Source organism: Cynoglossus semilaevis, chromosome 1, assembly GCF_000523025.1.
Source record: "Cynoglossus semilaevis isolate Cse_v1.0 chromosome 1, Cse_v1.0, whole genome shotgun sequence".
Lineage (NCBI taxonomy): Eukaryota > Metazoa > Chordata > Actinopteri > Pleuronectiformes > Cynoglossidae > Cynoglossus > Cynoglossus semilaevis.
Genome location: NC_024307.1, coordinates 28732015 through 28748871, shown reverse-complemented (window position 1 = coordinate 28748871; position 16857 = coordinate 28732015). Strand labels below are relative to the sequence as shown.

General features: G+C 43.6%; 3 protein-coding genes across 4 annotated transcripts; 1 reads left to right on the top strand and 2 right to left on the bottom strand.

Moving 5' to 3' along the window:
* Positions 1-237: 237 nt before the first annotated feature.
* On the top strand, positions 238-4746 carry fgb (fibrinogen beta chain). Its single transcript, XM_008325128.3, is given in 13 exon segments — positions 238-391; positions 469-498; positions 925-1022; positions 1102-1204; positions 1490-1558; positions 1654-1768; positions 1854-1960; positions 2038-2152; positions 2466-2585; positions 2660-2782; positions 2879-2973; positions 3597-3787; positions 4219-4746. Coding segments are annotated over 13 exon segments (1479 nt in total). The 5' UTR covers positions 238-310; the 3' UTR covers positions 4451-4746.
* A 1142-nt stretch (positions 4747-5888) lies between these two features.
* Positions 5889-9583, bottom strand: LOC103389614 (fibrinogen alpha chain). Of its 2 annotated transcripts, XM_008325110.3 has the most exons (5): positions 9467-9583; positions 7756-7874; positions 7261-7444; positions 7044-7189; positions 5889-6850 (listed from the first exon to the last, which is right to left on the bottom strand). In XM_008325110.3, coding segments are annotated over exons 1-5 (759 nt in total). In that variant the 5' UTR covers positions 9468-9583; the 3' UTR covers positions 5889-6541. The 2 variants fall into 2 exon arrangements, with proteins under 2 accessions (XP_008323332.1, XP_008323337.1); XM_008325115.2 differs by lacking the exon at positions 9467-9583 and having other exon boundaries at positions 7706-8242.
* fga (fibrinogen alpha chain) lies at positions 9562-16100 on the bottom strand. Its single transcript, XM_008325099.2, is given in 8 exon segments — positions 9562-10452; positions 11774-12383; positions 12971-13129; positions 13389-13487; positions 13917-14061; positions 14684-14871; positions 14957-15052; positions 15944-16100. Coding segments are annotated over 8 exon segments (2037 nt in total). The 5' UTR covers positions 16004-16100; the 3' UTR covers positions 9562-9772.
* Positions 16101-16857: the final 757 nt, after the last annotated feature.

Sequence of the window (16857 nt, the reverse complement as noted above, 5' to 3'; positions counted from 1 at the left end):
TTTTTCATGTGTTGTTTGAGGTGAGGTTTATTTAGGCATTGGTCCGATAACCTCAGCAAAAACCAAAAACAAGTGTTTGCACAACGAGTTCTGCAAATTCAACCTTTTGCCCTTTTGTACCGAGACAAATGCTGCAGTGACCGTGGTGAACTGGAATGACTCAGGTGTGAGTAAACTGACCCATCGTTCATCAGCTGTTTCAACAGGTCTGAGAACGCAGGAGGACTCAGACCTGGAAACACATAAATACCAGCTCAGCTGGAACCTTCGCAGAAGAGCGAGCACCGTTTGGCGTTTCCAACACTGCACCATGAGGACCCTGTTGCTGCTGTGCCTGTGCGCCTACGTGGCCTGGGCTCAGGACGATCTGGAGTTTGACGACTACGAGACCGTGAGTTTAGGACAAATCCTAACTTCTCATTTACATCTACCTTTTCGTAGCACTTTTTTGACATTTTTCTTACACAGGATACACAAGACGTCACAGGAAACGGAACGGTGAGTAGAACCACTGGTGTCTCTTTAAATATCTTACAGCAGCGATTTTCAAACTTTTGACAGCATGTGCAACCTCCAAAAAGATATTCATTTCCTCCAGTGGCGGCACTGTGACTGACATTGAAATACAACAGCACTGGTCTACAGTGTTCAGCTGAGACCCACTAATGAACGAGAGAATTTATTGAAAGCTCAATCCTCAGAATATTTCTCTGGCAAAGACTCACTGTACAGTGACGTAACACTGAAGTCACCACCAGTGGTACATGTACCACAGTTTGAGAACCACTGTTAAATGAATGAGTTGTCTGGTCACTTCATTAACAATTATAACATAAACAAACCTACAAATGATTTCACTGCAGTGTTTTTATGTGACAGTCGTCTGTGACTCATCTCTTTTCCTCATTTACTTACATTACCCAGAATTCAGATGTTAAAGCTCGAGGCCACCGTCCCGTAACGTCAGGCACAGGTCATTACACCCCCAGATATGTCCACCCCCCAGTCCAGGGGGCCAGCAGGTAGATATAGATCCCATCAACCATCAACTCCACTAATGGAGTTGACGTCCAGTAACGTAATTTGCTGTTTCTTCCTCAGGTATCGTGGTCGTCCCACGCCTCCTCCAGTCAGAGGATCTCACACACAAGAGAAGGAGGTGATGCCAGACGCTGGAGGATGCACGCACGCAGCAGAGACGATGGTACGTGGACACATTGACCTTTAATCCTGTAGGTCACCACAAAAAAAATCTGTATTTTATAGTACTAGACTAGTATTAGACTAATGACCTTTAATCCTGTAGGTCACCACAAGTCATCAAAGTGTCTACACTCTTTGGCAGCCATGTTTGTTTGAGAACAGGCTTCCATCTGAGAAGGGTTCTCTCAAGAAGCACAACAACAAGAACATCTAGAAACTGTAAACATGATTTAAAACAGGTCAAATAAAAACAAGAATAACGTTCAGTGATGTTTCCTACCACCAGGGGGTTTTGTGTCCCACCGGCTGTGAGCTGCAGACGATGCTGCTGAAACAGGAGAGGAACGTCAGAATGGTAGCTGAAGCGTGTTTGTTACCTCAAGTGTTTGATGTTGGACAGTTTTACACTGAAGTCTTTCATCCGGCTTCACTGCTGTCACATGTCTGCAGGGCATTAATGCACTGAGGCCTCACGTGGACGAACTGTCCCGATCGACCAACAACATTTTCAACTACGTCAACAGCATGTCTCACTCTCTGAGGGAGAGGCAGAAAATTGTCTACGGTGAGTGCACACAGAGATTCCTGTTTTTAGGACTTTTTGGTTTGGTGTTTCACCACTGGCTTAGACATTTTTCTCTGTGGCTCAGACAACAGCAGAGTGGCAGGTGAATACACTGATCAAGTGGAGGAACAACATGCTTACATCAAAGAAACAGTGGACACCGTCTTCCCTTCCAACATTCGGGTCCTGCAGGTGAGTGCCGACTGTCCTACCCAACCCTTCACCGCTCGTCCTCCACTATAACTACCACACATCTCTGTGGTCTACAGGGAGTTCTGGAGAAGATAAGACTGAAGATCCAGAAGCTGGAGAAGGCCATTCAGGGCCAGAGAGAGGCCTGCAAGGAACCATGCAAGACCAAGTGCCCAGTACCTGTGGTTTCTGGTGAGTCCAGTCACAGCTCCGCTGCCACCCTTGTTTTTGCCCCCTCTACTGCTTGGCCAAGAGTTCAGGGACGAGACTGACCATTGTCCCATGTGTGCTGTTGATGGAAAAACAAATGTTTGACAGGACAACAGGTTAAAAAGACTCAAAAACACTTAAAAGTCGTAGGATGAAGTGTAAGGAGTGGTTGGGTAGAGTATGGCATCGTCTGCATAGTGACAGCACTGGTGAGAACTTTGAACTGCAGGCCAAAAATATTGACCCTTATTAGAACCAACTGACCTACCAGTGTGTGTCTGTGTGTGTGATTCAGTGAAAGAGTGAGAGGACATCTACCGTCGTGGAGGACAAGACTCACAGATGTACCTGATCCAGCCAGACTCGTTCTTCCCATCCTACAAAGTCTTCTGTGACCAGACCTCACAGAATGGAGGTGAGGTGTTGGTTAACCTAGCCTGAACATTTTACAGATAAAGAACGTACAACACGTCCCTGATCTGTTTCTAGGTTGGGTCCTGATTCAGAACAGGATGGACGGCAGCATTGACTTCGGTCGACGCTGGGACGATTATCGTCGAGGGTTTGGCAACATCGCTTTTGAAAGTGACAAAGGTTTCTGTGAGATTCCAGGTAACAGAGCCAGGAGGGTTTTTTTTTTCAATGTTCTGTTTTTGTCAGTAAACAAAGGTTCACTAACCCTGGTTCCTCTACCTGGTCATGTGACAGGTGAATACTGGTTGGGTAACGACAGAATCAGTCAACTGACCAAATTGGGCCCCACTGAGGTTCTTATTGAGATGGAAGACTGGTCAGGAGATAAGGTGACTCCTCGTTGTCTCTTAAGTAGTTTTAATGTCGCTACAAAAATGACCTTTTGCACAACAACAGTTGCTGAAACAACAAAAGGTGAAGTAAACGTTGGCCTAAAAATAACTCTGACAATAGGATTTCTAAATCTTAGCCAAACGGCGTAGCAGCAGGAGCGTTAACTTTATTAAACCATAATGAAATGTTGACCCAAACATAACCAGCAAAATCTTGATCTACATGGTATGTACAGCTAAGTATACAGCCTAGCTGACCAAAATAATAATTATAACATTTTAACCAGTGTAGAGCACGGGAAACTAGTCAGAAATAAAGAAAAATGAATTTTGAAAAAAAAACTACAAGTTTGTTCAGGAATGTTACAAATTTACATATTTGCCATATTGCCCAGAAATAGACAATTGTTTAACAAATGTTACAAATTTACATATTTGCCATATTTCCCAGAAATAGACAATTGTTCACAAAAATTGTAGACAGTTTAATAAAATGGGTTAACCAAAGAAAAAAAAATTAGTTTAATTGATTTATTAGAATCTTGTCAATGTACAGAGGATTGTAACAAGAAAAAAAATGAAATAAAATCCACCCTGTCCTGGTTTGTGACATCTTTAAGGTCTACGCTCAGTACCGCCAGTTCACCGTCCAATCAGAGTCCACCAGCTACTTGCTAGCGGTGGATGGCTATTCTGGAAATGCAGGCAACGGCCTCATGGAGGGAGCCTTGCAGTTGTTTGGTGAAAACCGCACCATGACCATTCACAACGGGATGATGTTCAGCACCTACGACAGAGACAACGACAACTGGTAAAAGTTAAAAAACAAACAAACAAACAGGGACCAGAAAGTCTGCAGCTATTTAATTGTTTTAATCTAGAGGGTTTTTTTTCTCTTTTGTTGTTTTATTCTTTTAGATATTATGTTCTTAATTTTGATTGTTCCCTTCTTTTGTCTTTTTGCTCTTAATATTCTTCTTATTAAAAATAATAACAACAACAGCTAAATGTTAACCAACAGATAAAGGAAAAAGTTATATTTAATAAATAAGTTGTATCTAGTGGAAATATCTAGAATTTACAGACAAATACGTCTGGCTTCATGAACAGCCTGGATTAAGACTATTGATTAAGGTGTAGCAGTCATTGCTACAAAGGTTAGCCTAGAAGAAACTCATCCACATGCCCTAATCTTAACAGTTCTTGTCTTCCACACAACTTGATCTTGTCTCCTTGAACCAGGATCCCAGGTGATCCGTCCAAGCAGTGCTCCAAGGAGGATGGAGGTGGCTGGTGGTACAACCGCTGCCACTCAGCCAATCCCAACGGCCGATACTACATGGGGGGAGCCTATACCAGCAACATGGCCAAACATGGCACGGACGACGGTGTGGTGTGGCTGAACTGGAAGGGGGGCTGGTACTCACTGAAGGCCATCAGCATGAAGATCAGGCCCTTCTTCGCCTCCAGATGAGGGCGCTGCCACAGAGACACACACAAACGACAGACGCTAGCGTGATGTTCTCGGGAAAATAAACACTTTAACACAAATCCGAGTGGACTTGTGCTAGTAATGAGAAAAAGGTTTTGATAGAAAGTTGTGGAAATGAAAATATATATATATAATAGATCTTTTTTTAAAGTGTGATTTTTCACACAGACACAATTTGTAAGAAAACGCTCTGTGGTCTGTGGGTCTGTGGTTTGTGTGTTTGTTGCTGTCAGCTGAGTCACACGTCAGTTTCCTGTAATAAACACTGACAAACAGCCTCTGTGTCTAGTTCTCAAAATATTTATTTATGTTTAAGAATCTTACGTAGAGCAGCGCTTTGGCCCAAAGTCTCTGTCACTGGTGTGGAACCCCAGGGTTCACCTCCTGGGCAAGATCCAATCCTGGTCAGGGCGGTTGGTACCTTCCAGTGGACTGACCACCTGCAGGAAGGTTTAGGGGGGTTGGTACGGTGCAGTGGGATTTGGGTGGTGGTCATGGAGACTGATGCCCCTGTGACCTGGTAACGAATAAGCGGAAATGGATGGATGGATGGATGGATGGAATGTTACATAGAGATGTTTTTATATAAAAAAAAAGATCTTATAATTAGAGATTAAACTGCTGCACCGCCTCAACACGCCTGAGCTAGCATTAGCTACAACAGTCCTGGTACAGACACCAGAGCTAACATTAGCTACAACAGTGCTGGTACAGACACCAGAGCTAACATTAGCTACAACAGTGCTGGTACAGACACCAGAGCTAACATTAGCTACAACAGTTCTGGTACAGACACCAGAGCTAACATTAGCTTCAACAGTCCTGGTACAGACACCAGAGCTAACATTAGCTTCACCAGTCCTGGTACAGACACCAGAGCTAACATTAGCTACAACAGTTCTGGTACAGACACCAGAGCTAACATTAGCTACAACAGTTCTGGTACAGACACCAGAGCTAACATTAGCTTCAACAGTCCTGGTACAGACACCTGAGCTAGCATTAGCTACAACAGTTCTGGTACAGACACCAGAGCTAACATTAGCTTCAACAGTCCTGGTACAGACACCAGAGCTAACAGTAGCTACAACAGTCCTGGTACAGACACCAGAGCTAACATTAGCTACAACAGTGCTGGTACAGACACCAGAGCTAACATTAGCTTCACCAGTCCTGGTACAGACACCAGAGCTAACATTAGCTACCACAGACCTGGCACAGACACCTGAGCTAACATTAGCTACAACAGTTCTGGTACAGACTAGGGTTACCAACTGTCCTGTTTTGGCCGGACCTCTCGTAGTTTGATCATAATGATGTGCGTTTCACAGGTGTGCGTTTTGCGTAACAATTTAGCTTCAACAGTCCTGGTGCAGACACCAGAGCAAACGTTAGCTGAATGACAGATGAAAAAGAAACATTTGTGATTCAGTCGTTCACCAACATTTATTTAAAATGCAAACTTTGCTGACTGTGACACAAAGTACTTTTCTTGTGCTGAATCAGTGAGGTCTCTTGGGGGGAAGATTTCACATCAGAAACGTGTTTATAAATGTGATGTTTGAAGTAACACTAATGCTGTTTTTACACTACTGTTGTAGTTAACACACAGTAGTTTAAAAAAACTGACACATATATGTTGTCAGGTGATCAGCACAATGGGTATTGATGAGATATCTAGGAATTGTTATCCTTCATGTCGATCACTGCATTTAGGGCTAGTGTAATAGTCATTATTTGTATTCTTGTCATGCAAAAGAACCACAGAGTTTGTTATAAATATGATATTTTAGTGTGAAACAAAGTTCTGGTGTTGACAGCTGCAGTTGTACAACAACTCAAACAGATGGTTCTCTTCTCCGGAAAACCAGAACCCAGAACCTTCTTCATATTAGGAGTTCAGTAGGTCCTGGTTGAACGATCAGAGAACCTGGATACGTGAGAATCTGCACTTTTCTGAATGTGACCTGAGGGCAGATGATGCTCAACAGTACTGCGGCACATCACCAAAATGTCTGGTGTGAGAAGTTCTGGAAGCTGCCAGTCCAACGGAGTCCTCCTACCACCAGGTCCTCAGAGGTGGACTTCTTCCTCCAAAACAAATTGATTCTGTTCGATGTCTTCAAACTGGGTCAGGAGTTCTCTCTGAACCGTTGGGATGGTCTTGTATTCTGGAGACGGTGGTGGACCAACATCTACGGGCCTCAGTGTGACACGTGCGACTCCCTCAGAAGGTGTCACAGCCCTGCTCCTCCAGTTGACTGTGGTGTGGATCTGGTCCATGTCAGTTTGAAGCCTCTGGTAGCTGTGGTGGTCCACAGAGAACTGTATTCCAGAGTGGCAGGACCCACCACAGGATCGGATCTTTATGTCTATGTCCACCTGTTGGAGAAGCCACAGAGAGAAATGAGGAGAATTTCAAGAAACGGGTGTTAAAGGTTTGACTGTCTCAGGACGGTGATGACAGAAAAGAAAAACTGTGGTTCTGTGTTCCACTGATTAGAACAAGAGCAATCCCATAAGAACTGTACTAATGTGGTGACTGAACAGTGTCGTCACTGGTTTGACGCCTTACCTCAGTCCGATACAAGTCTTCAATCTGTCTCTTGACGTGACTACGCATCTCCTGGAGTTTTTGCGACAGAACAGACGAGCGTTTCCTTAACAACGTGAGATTCTTGGCTAGTATCTCGGCCTGTTCTGCAAACTTCTGCTCCGACACTGAAGGAGACAACACAACAATGTTCAGTTGGATCGTCAGAGTTGGCCCAGTCCTGTGGACTCAAACACACCGTATCTGTGGACGATGACTCTGCGGTTCCAGTTGTAGATGTTGGTCACTGCTGTCATGGAAGTCTCCGCCTTGTTCTGCAACTCCTTCACTGTCTCACACACCTTCCGGATTCTTCTCTGTGTTTTGTGTTCAGAGTGTGAGATCAAACCCTGCATCCTGCAGCCAGAGGGACATTTGGACACCTGTGGAGACAGAAACTCACCTCAACAGCAAATCCCAAGAAATCTCTCCTGACTTTATTCAGATTAATTCTGCAGATTGATGAGTATTTCCTATGACAGGATCAAAAATGTAAAGAATTCTAACTGTTCGTTTGATCACAATGACATTTGATCTCAGGTTTCTGACTGTTGGTCTCGTTTTCATTCATTATTGTGAGTGTTTATCACATTATCTTATTACAACATCATCTCAGAATGTTTTCTAATCAGTTTGTTAATTACCTGGACAGTGAATATCTCATATTTTGACTGTTATGTCTTCACATTCTCACCCAGTCGTCGTCCGTACACAGAGCAGCTGATTTGCCAGTGCACTGCCGACCCCTGTATCCCTGGGTTCCATCAGGGGACTGTCGGCCATCTTGCTTGTCTTGCAACATCCTCGTACACACTGCCGGGAAAAATAAAAAACAAGTTTAGGTCAGTGACCGTTCAGCAAAGTCCAGTTCAGACGTTCAGGCAAACATGACATCTGTGTACACTGTGGGTTGTGTGTTTGTTTTGTGTGTTTGACCTGATGACTGGACAAAGATCACAGTCTGTTTGTTAAACACAGTTAAAGAAGTTTTTCCTTGGTTTTTAATCAGTATTTTTTGTCATCTGAATGGTGTAGATTTTAACCCCTTTAGACCTAACTGAACAAGTCGAGTGTTCTCAAACACTTAAAAAAAAGAAGAACTTCTAATGTTTGCTACAACAGTCCTGGTACAGACACCAGAGCTAACATTAGCTACAACTGTGCTGATACAGACACCAGAGCTAACATTAGCTACAACAGTCCTGGTACAGACACCGGAGCTAACATTAGCTACAACAGCCCTGGTACAGACACCGGAGCTAACATTAGCTACAACAGCCCTGGTACAGACACCGGAGCTAACATTAGCTACAACAGTCCTGGTACAGACACCGGAGCTAACATTAGCTACAACAGTCCTGGTACAGACACCTGAGCTAACATTAGCTACAACAGTCCTGGTACAGACACCGGAGCTAACATTAGCTACAACAGTGCTGGTGCAGACACCAGAGCTAACATTAGCTACAACAGTGGTGGTATAGACACCAGAGCTAACATTAGCTACAACAGTCCTAGTACAGACACCAGAGCTAACATTAGCTACAACAGTGGTGGTATAGACACCAGAGCTAACATTAGCTACAACAGTCCTGGTACAGACACCGGAGCTAACATTAGCTACAACAGTGCTGGTGCAGACACCAGAGCTAACATTAGCTACAACTGTGCTGATACAGACACCAGAGCTAACATTAGCTACAACAGCCCTGGTACAGACACCGGAGCTAACATTAGCTACAACAGCCCTGGTACAGACACCGGAGCTAACATTAGCTACAACAGTGCTGGTACAGACAAAGGGTGTAGCCAGCCCACAATAACACTATAACTTTAACATGTATACAGGGTTAAGTTAACACATTGTTATTGTTTAAAGACATGAATCATTTAACACTGTCCATTTTTAATTGTGCTTAGAATGGTTTTTCTTTATTCTGGTTATTTTGAAAGTGTGATGCCCACTGGTTTTTTACATTTTAATTTTTTTTCCAATCAGCACCTATACAGATATGTATAATGAAGCTTAACTTTAGCTCACATTAGTCTAAATTTATGGGCTAGTGGCAAGAAAACAAAAACAGTTGGTTGCCACCAATCCATATGTTCCAGGTGTATAGCAGGGGAACACAGTCTGTGTCCACCTGTATCACTGACTATGGTGGTCATCATGCAGTTTCATCAAAAGTAGAAAAAGACAATATTATCATTAAATTCTATTATTATTAAATGGTGATTTAATTTATTTTTCAATATAAAACCAATGGTGATTTAATTTATTTTTCAATATTTTTTATGTAAAACCTATTCTGTTTTACTGTTCATAAAACCTAAGTCTAACATTGACTACATGTATATTTTTGTTTGTGTTTTTTAAACTGTTAAGTCCATTGAAGCGAACTGACTTGACTTGGACCAGGTTCCTGTCACGATCTGTCCCCGGTCTGAAGAATCACTAAGGTCTCGTGTGATGTTGAAATAATGCCTGGGACACAGACACTGAGGTGAACGTCCAGTCTTTATTGTTAGAGCAGAGAGCAGCCACAGAACAGAACATCACATTTGGTAACAACATCAAACAGATCGATTCAGTTTCACAAGAAGACAAACTCACCATGTTTGAGCGGGAGTTGAAATGCCGCAGCACTTCTGAGTCACTTCATAACATTTATTTCAAGTCTTAAGAGGGATTTTCTTTCTGATTTCTGATTTTAAAACGCAGCTGGTCGAATGAACATCCTCACACTTTTCAGACTGTAATTCTCCGCTTTGTACGTTTTCCACACTATACCGTTTGCAACCCGATACGGCGCCGTATCTCCAACCTCATAACTGCCTTTGTAATAGATTCCATTTAAGTTTGCCGATTGACAGTTGTAGTACCACCACCCACCGCCGTAAGCCTCTGCGCAATTGCCCTCCCAGGTATCCCTGTCTTTGTCCACGGTGCTGAATTTCATCCCGCTGTGGACACCCAGAGCATCGCCAGCGTCCCCCGTGTACGTGGACACGCGCAGAGGAAACCCCTCCCCCTCTGAACCGATCCTGACCGAGTACTCTCCGCTCGCCACGTCTCCCTCCCAGTCCTCCAGTTCCACCCTAAGCATCGTCTCACCCTGACTCGTCAGTAGGTGGAGATTCTGGTTCCCGAGCCAGAGCTCGCCCCTTCCCTGCGCATCCACCGAACCAAACCCATCACGATATTCGGCCCAGGTACGGTTAAAGCCGAGCGCGCCACTCTCCCTCTGCTGCACTAACAACCACCCACCCATTAGCCCTTCCTGGTGGCAGTAAACATCCACGACGGTTGTGGAGTCTGAACTGCCGGGTCTGATCTTAAACAGGCCGTTCGTTTCGCCATTCAAGTGCTTCAGCTGGACGTCGGCACAATCTGCGGAGAGAGAGGGGCACACCGCGATTACCGAGTGCGAATTAGCGTCGACTAGCCTGTTCAACTAGCATAGCCTCAACTCAAATTGATACAATTCGCAAGAACACATTAACTTGTATTTGTAGGGCTGTCAGTATTTGACTATTAAAAAGGGCTAATCTTTTGAAAGTGAGTCACATTTATTTAGTTCCGACATTGGTTGCCTGTATTATAAACTATTGTAGCTCAGTGATGTCATGTTGTAGTATTTGGCTCTGCAGAGGGATTGGTTAGCATCCAGGGGTGGCCCCACACTACTGAGCAAGTCACTGTCGATGGATATGTTCCTATAAATCACGAGGACTGCAGTTTTCTCTAGTTCTTGAACAGGAAGTACATTTAGAGGATATGTTAGCTTAGCGTGCTAACTGTCTAGCAACTATAACATCATTCACTGTCGGATGAGGACTGCAATTTGGAGGAAAAGTGACAGGTGTAGTTTTTTCTTAAGTCACGACCTTATCAACTTGTTCCTTTATTTTGTATGTCCAATCAAATGGTTAAAACGACCCAATCAACCAAAAAGTGTCTCCATTGTATAGAAGTGTCCAAAGTTAGTGGTTATGTAGCTGTAAACTGCACCAATGTCCACAGGGAAAAATGGTCAAACTAAATGTTGTCACGTTCATGTTCAAAATGATCTATAAGTGTAGTGACCCAGACTTACGACAGTCGGGCGCTGTGCACAAGTAGCTACTGCGTTTACATGAGCTTACGATGTTCTTTTTGTCTATGGTGTTTGGCATGAATTTATTTGATTAAAAAAAACTGGATTCACAGTCGTTTGGGCAGGCATGGTCAAACTAAGGCCCGGGGGCCAGGTTCAGCTTTTTAATCTGGCCTGCCAAATCTGTCCAAATTATATAACTGGTTTGTACTGTGATTATATTCCTGCCTTTTCCCTGCAATGGCCACGTTTTCCCTTTAGATATTTCAGCATTTTAGCCTTTATGCGTGGCTTTTACAGGTCATTTATCTTGGTTCACACGAACGCTCCATCTATCTGCCTGCCCCCCCCCCCCCCCCCCCCCGTCAAATCTTTGGACCAATTGTGGACCGTGAGTCAAAAAGGTTGCCCACGCCTGGTCTAAAAAATGTGTGTTAAGCGGGGGACGTTTAACACACATTTTTTTCATTTAACATTTAAATCTCTCCAATTGACACTGTTACCCTTTTTTATTGAGGAAACTTAAGGTTATCTGCTGCTAACATGTGACATTCTAGCTAACTGTCGCCACCTTGTCTCTATCACAGTTTTACTCCACGTCTGATGTTTCGGTACCTTTTCCTACATAACTGGCCTGTCGCTCAACACGCGTGCTCTTCACACTCCGGGCGTGGAAATCAGGAATGTCGTCCTCTGGATCATCGGTCATGAAGCCGCCGAGGTCGAAGCCAACGTCACCGAAACCAGTGTTGGAGTCTGTGGTGAGGCTGCCTTTAGTACCACCGGAGTGGATGGTCTTTGTTGTGGAGGAGGAGGAGGAGGAGGTGTGGCTGAAGGTAGAGGGCAGAGAGCCTCCTTTGGTGAAGTCTGCCAGGGCCTGACACTGTGGACCTCCCTCGATCACTTCCTCCGTCCTCTCTACTGGTCCGTCCTTGGTGTGAACCACGATCGTCTTTACGCTCCTGGTGCAGGTGGTGGTGCTGGTGGTCACGTGGGAGGTGCTGGGCTGACTGAAGGCTTCGAAGCCTCCACTGAACAAATTGCCACCGCCGCCTTGGTCAATCTCAGTAATGGACTTGGAGTAAGTGGAGGAGGAGGAAGAGGAGGAGGAAGCAGTGGAGGTGGAAGATGATGATGGAAAGAAAGAAGTACCTGTGTCCTTGGAGATGGTTGCAGGGGACGCCTTCGATCCTTCCTCCTCAAGGACCAACTGGAACTGTTTCACCTGAGAAAGAAACGTCAGCTTGAAGTTACATCACTGGCTTAAAGGTACACTCTGTAGTTTTGTTTAGTTATTGGCATGTGTGGTTGTAGGCAGTGAGCATTTAGCTTCTCTTCCCTGGCCTGCAGGTGGTGCTACTAGTGTACTACCGGTAGGCTAAGTTCAGCATGTAAAGTAGGTCAAAACATTTGACAGACAAATAAGGAAACCGTTACAGTGGCTACAGATTGTACACCTGATAATAGTGATGACCAGTCAGACAGTTAGCACACGTACCAAACATGCACCAGAATCTTTACGAGAACATTTAAAAAATAATTTTGTAGAAATGCTAAAATTGCTATTTCACTGCTGCCTCGTGTGGTCAGTTGATGTCATTAAGATAATTCTGAACAACGGTCTTAAAACATAAGAACTTCAAAGTAACCAGTTATGTAGGGATTGGCAGAAGTGGGTGAAAAACTGCAGTAGGGTGTGACCTGAAATCATAGACATTTTGTTCTACTTTCTTTGTACGACAAATATTCCTCCTTGGTGAAAGATGTAGAAACACACCATACATTAGCGGACACTAGCGCCACCTTACTGACCTCATTGAACACATCCACCTTCTGCTGCGCTGCTGTTTTTGTGACCCCAGACTTGTAGTTGCTGTCCGACGTCAAGTCCTGCAACTGTCTGCTCTTCATCACGTACAGCGTCTTCACCGTCTCTACGCTCTGAGCCGCCTGGCTGTGGAGCTGGTTAACCTGCGAAATGGACACAAATACAGTCCATGTATGTAGCAGCTCCCTGCAACACAGAAGGCTCTGGACGCTGTAGAGTTTGGAGAACGCTGGGAAGTGACTCCAGTGATTCCAGAGAGAATAATGTTCAATAATGAAGGGAAGGAAAGTCAACTCCCTGTCACTGTGACACAGCTCACCACTGCACACCACCAACTGTGACCTCTGTTTTTAACCCAAAGTCCTTAAAGGGCGTCCTGGATTTGTGGTAACATTGGTTTACCTGTTTCTCCAGGTCCACGTAGCTGTCCCTGTCCACCTGGTACTCGGGGTAGTTGCTGCACGAGCCTTTGCAGGCGCGCAGCTTAATGTCGATATCGACCTGGAGGACAAATGGGACACGACAGTTAGCTAAAAACTTAGATAAGTATATATAAATATATACATTTATATATAGACTGACACAGCTGACTTGTAGAGCAGGGGTTCGCAGCTTCTAGCACTTGAGCCGTTAAAAGATAGACCTCAAGGCTAACAGCTAAGCTACTGAAGACTGTACTGAACTGTGCACAAAGTGAGTTAGTGGAGTTTTTATGCTGAACCCAACACCAAGCCTAGGGTTCTTCTTCTTCTTCTTTTTCTTCGTCCACTGCACTACGCCAACACACACACACACAGATGGAACAGAGCTGATAAACCCTTAAATTGAACTAATAATAATTGAACCAAGTCAGAATTCAGCCATTGACGCTCTGCTTGTTTGGAGAGCTCTCTCATCTTTGTTGTTGTTCTTCTTGTTCTGACGGCGTACCTCGAGCCTCTGCATGTCCACCACCTGGTCTCTGACCCGGTCCTTCAGGGCCTTCAGGCTCCGCAGCTGTCGGTCAATTGTGATTTTTAAGTCATTGATTCTTTTGCGCAGATTCTGGGCCAAGTCGTAGTAGTTTTATCTTGACCTGTTAACAAAAAAAAAAAGTTAAAAGAGTTAAAAAAGATGAAAAGTTTTGTTGTTTAAATCTGTAAATTTAATTTACATCGTTCTAGTCATTAATCACTGGTCTTGAAGTGGAGGTGTAACAAAACTGAGAAGATGTCAAATGTCTACAGTTAGCATTAAGGTTCTCAGGTTACCGTAATAACAACAACAACAACAACAACAACAACAATAATAATTATAATAACAATAATAACTATAATAATTATTATAATAATAATAATAATTATAGTAATTAACTACAGAAAAAAGAAAACTAATGTATTTATTTGTCAGTATTTTCTTCCTGAATCGTTGATTGGTTAACATCTTTTTTTGTGCAACTTTGGATTCAACAACTGTTTAGCTCGGTTTCATTATTTTTATAGTACCTGTTTTTGACCATTTTTGGCTAAACTCAAGATATTTAACAGAAACGTGTTCTCTTTTGAATTTTTGACTTATTTACACTCTGTGTGTGTGTGTGTGTGTGTGTGTGTGTGTGTGTGTGTGTGTGTGTGTGCCAACTGTGGCTAACTGTGATCTAAACAGATACATTAGCTTCAGGTAAATGTTTGAAATGTGGAGAGTTGTTGAAAAGTGACCAACCAGATTCGAGGGTGAGTTTCTCCCTCAGGTAGTCGTAGGTCTGTTTGGAGACGTGGTCCGTGGTGCGGTACTTAGCTTGGTTCTGCTCCAGCATGTTGCGGATCTTTTCGATCCCCTTCAGAAACATGTGGTCGTTTTTGTCCATCAGACCCTGGATCCTGCAGCCGGAGGGACATTTATGGCCCTGGGGGGGGGGGGGGGGGTTATTTGTTGAGCATATCTTTGCTCAGGTGCGACAGAGGTGTTGGTCATCAACGTGGTTCTCTTACCCAGTCGTCATCTGTGCAGAAAGGCCACTCCTTCTGGGGAGGACAATTGTCTGACCTGGTGGACGGCTCCACTGGACGAGCACCTCGAGGACCGAGCTGGAAGAGTTAGGGACCGTCACCAAAGTACGGTTCAAGCAGTTTCCCGACTGAATGTCACCTAATCCAAACCCTAAACCCCGACCCCAGCCTTCAACCTGAGAGGCCTTAAACCTCTCAGCTGCCTCTGAGAGGTTCTTTCATAGTTCACTTTACTTCAGGACGTTCTTAGCTAACCTGCTGAGATTTACTGTCTAATGTTAAGCTATTTCTGACTTTTTTTTTCTTATATTTCATCATTGTTAGCCATGTTCTGTGCTAGGGTTAATGTCAGGTTAACGTTGATCATTTTTGGAGCTTTTCTACATGTTTTAGATGATGTCATTTAGAGATACTGTTAGCCAGTTTTCAACTTTAACAATCCTGATTACCTTTGAGGCTAACTTTGGGTTTTTTTTTTTTTAACTTATTTTCCTTCAGTTGAAAACACATTTTACAATCATTAGGTTTACCTTTTGTCATCTAATCTATCTTTTTTCTTTATCTTAATGTCAATTACTTTTCTAACTGTTGTTTTTCCCTGAGCTTTTTTATTTTTTATTTTTTTGCCAATCGTTAACAAAAATGGCTTTGACCTATTACCATGGCCTAGCCCCGTCTGTTGTTGCTAACTCCTGTTCTGTGCTATTTTTTGCTCTGTAAGTTGCTCTTAGTTGTGTTGTTTGGGGTTTTTTTTGTAAAGCAACCGATACCTTTTTTTATTTTAAATTTTTATAGCATTGGCCTCATTTCTGGTATTTAGCTACATATGGCTTTTTATCTTCTCATCTCGTAGTTTAATTAAGTCTGAAAGAGATAATTAAATACATGAAAACCTCCCAGGGTAGAAAAAAAACCCCAAAAACCCTCCCAAATAGTTAGGTGTTGAAAATGGTTTGAGCCCCGACTGACCTCTGATGCTGCAGCTCCACAGAGGAGGATCAGTGAGACCAGTGCGTGGAGTTTCCTCATGGTTTCCCACTGCTCTGCTTCTTCTTCTTCTGGTCCCCGACTGCTCCACTCAGGACATTTGAAGGGTCCGTCTGTGACACAGCGCTGACTCAGCAGCGTCAAGGTCAGCGGGGTGGACCAGTTGTTGGTCGTATGTTGTGAAATAACGAGAACACCCACAGTGAACAAACACTGTGATCAGAACAAACTACCCCCCCCCCCCCCCCCTCCTCCAGGGACTGGACTTTTGGTCATATTTGCTTTTTATTTTTTATGTCTTATTCAGCGATGATTATGGCATCTTTTCAGACAAACTTTTATTTGTATTATTGTCAGAAGTACAGGATTGCCATTTTTTTTCAGCCTGTTACATTGTTGCCACAGTTTGAGTCAAGTTGAGTTTTTTTCGCGACATCTCTGTCGTCACTCGAACACGTCATGTTCTGTTGGCGCTGAGCTGCAGGAAGAACGTGGTTAACGTCATCTCCTCTCCCTGTAGCACAACACAACAGGCCCCACTACCGGTGTTACTGAGGTACTGCAACAAAGGCCTGTCTCATGTCACCGTGTGGGATCAGCTGAGGCCCGTATTTTACATAACCACTAGATGGCGCTACAGTGTAAAGGTTATTTAAAGTCGTTGTTCCCGGACTGAGAAGTGACTTCAGGACGATGAGGGAGTGAAAACATGTCTGACTGAAATCGTAACATAAAGCATTGCATCGTTGTAGGACTGTGTACTTTGTGATACATATATATACTAATGTATAGGTAGAGTATAATCATAGCATGATACTATGTAATATTGAAATATTAAAGTATAGCTTTGTATTCCAAATATTCCAACAGTAGTTGTAACAGAAATATTAGTCATA

Excerpts from the sequence above, each read along its gene's own strand:
- LOC103389614 (XM_008325110.3), bottom strand. Across the intron at positions 7,445-7,755 it reads TGTGTACGGACGACGACTGG|GTGTCCAAATGTCCCTCTGG; the intron begins GTGAGAATGTGA and ends CTGTCTCCACAG. Across the intron at positions 6,851-7,043 it reads AAGACTTGTATCGGACTGAG|GTGGACATAGACATAAAGAT; the intron begins GTAAGGCGTCAA and ends CTTCTCCAACAG.